Source organism: Pantherophis guttatus, chromosome 4 (assembly GCF_059756535.1).
Source record: "Pantherophis guttatus breed Tessera chromosome 4, ASM5975653v1, whole genome shotgun sequence".
Taxonomy (NCBI): domain Eukaryota; kingdom Metazoa; phylum Chordata; class Lepidosauria; order Squamata; family Colubridae; genus Pantherophis; species Pantherophis guttatus.
Genome location: NC_142066.1, coordinates 23,689,753 through 23,691,292, shown reverse-complemented (window position 1 = coordinate 23,691,292; position 1,540 = coordinate 23,689,753). Strand labels below are relative to the sequence as shown.

General features: G+C 40.0%; 1 protein-coding gene across 1 annotated transcript; it reads right to left on the bottom strand.

The window, feature by feature from the left end:
• Window positions 1–580: 580 nt before the first annotated feature.
• On the bottom strand, window positions 581–1,096 carry LOC117662234 (ribonuclease-like). Its single transcript, XM_060690922.2, has one exon. It carries the CDS (start codon window positions 1,094–1,096, stop codon window positions 671–673), a length of 426 nt encoding a protein of 141 aa, XP_060546905.1. The 3' UTR covers window positions 581–670.
• Between the last annotated feature and the right edge of the window lie 444 nt (window positions 1,097–1,540).

The following is a 1,540-nucleotide window of genomic DNA, read 5'->3' as shown; positions in this document are numbered from 1 at the left end:
GGGCTACATCAGGTTGCTGTTATTTCAGAAGAGCTATTTGCATTTAAAGGAAAATAGTAATACTTTGGGGTCCCAAAGCTGCTTTTTGAAGGGACAAAAGGACTTTGTTGTTTTTCTTTGAAGACATTTGGCTTCTCATCCAAGAAACTTCTTCAGCTCTGGATGCCTGAGAATCTCCATAGACACAATACTTGGTGGCCACCACAAACAGGGCCCTGATGTGTTCAGAGAGAATCAAGCAAGAGCAATTTTAAAAGAGCAGAAATTTTAGTCAGGTTAATGCAGGATGAATCTGGTCATTCCTTCCTTGAAAAAAGCAAAATTATTTAAAATGAAATGAAGCTACACAAAGAACAGAGATGTAATGCATTTTTTTGTTTATTTTTAATCATTCATTTCAAAGCATTTGGCACATATATTATTGCTGGTTTATGTAAAATTTAGGATATTCAGAGTTTTGGTTTTATGCTGGCTATAGAATAAAGAGAAAAAAGAAGAGCAGGGTGAATATATTTGATAGATTACAATGGTCACAACTGAGCACAGATCATGAAAAAGAGTCCAGGAAATGAGCCACAGGATCAGCAGAAAATGATATTTTTTTCCTATAGAAGAGAAGCCATCTTGAGGGAGTCTCCATCCAATCAATTCGTATCATCTTCAAATACTGTTAAGTCTGACCTTCCACGTAGTGCACAGGAAATCCGTTCTCACAAGCAATGACAATATATCTGCCCGACTTGTGTTCCGTGTACTCACAAGGAGGTTTGGTGGATGATCCTTTCTTCTTGCAGGTGGTGACCTGGAACTGGTTCTTGCTACGCCGCAATCTGTCATCAATAGCTTCCCCACCATCCCCGCACACAGCAATGATTTTTTTCTTTGTGCCATGGATGAAGCTGTTGACGTCCTTACATATGGGTTTGGTCATTCCACGCCTTTGCATCATTTTATTACAGTAATGATCTCCAACATTGCTCTTGGGATTATCGTAGTGCTGCCTCAGGAAGATTTCATAGTCAGCAGCAACACTGCTCAGCATCAGGACAGCAGCCAGGATTATGAAGAGCCCAAGGCCAAAACCCTTGAACAGCATGATCAGCTCTGCCACAGAAGAAAGGGAGAAGATACATGAATATCCCCATCTGAGACCAGTGGTTGAAATATCTAACACTGAAATGGACCTTTCTATTTTGGCTACTATGGAAAATATTTTACTTTCCATGTTTTCAAAATTAGGGAATTTTCCTCAGAAGCTTATCCAGGGAATGTCTAAAGAGGCTACCAGTGGAAGAAAACCATTGAAGGTTTTCCAGAGTCTCATATTCAGACAGGAACTACAATAGTTTCCATGCTCAATAGAAAGGCTCTTCAAGCATCCTTGAATTGGAAGTTCTACCAATGTAATATTCTAAAGGTGTATAGCAATTCCCTTGGGAGATAGAAGGAACAGCCAGAGGCTAGGCAATGGTCAGAGAGGAGGCATCTGAGCCAGCAAAAGGAATAGGGTCAAGGCAAACATCTTAAAATTTCCTTGGAT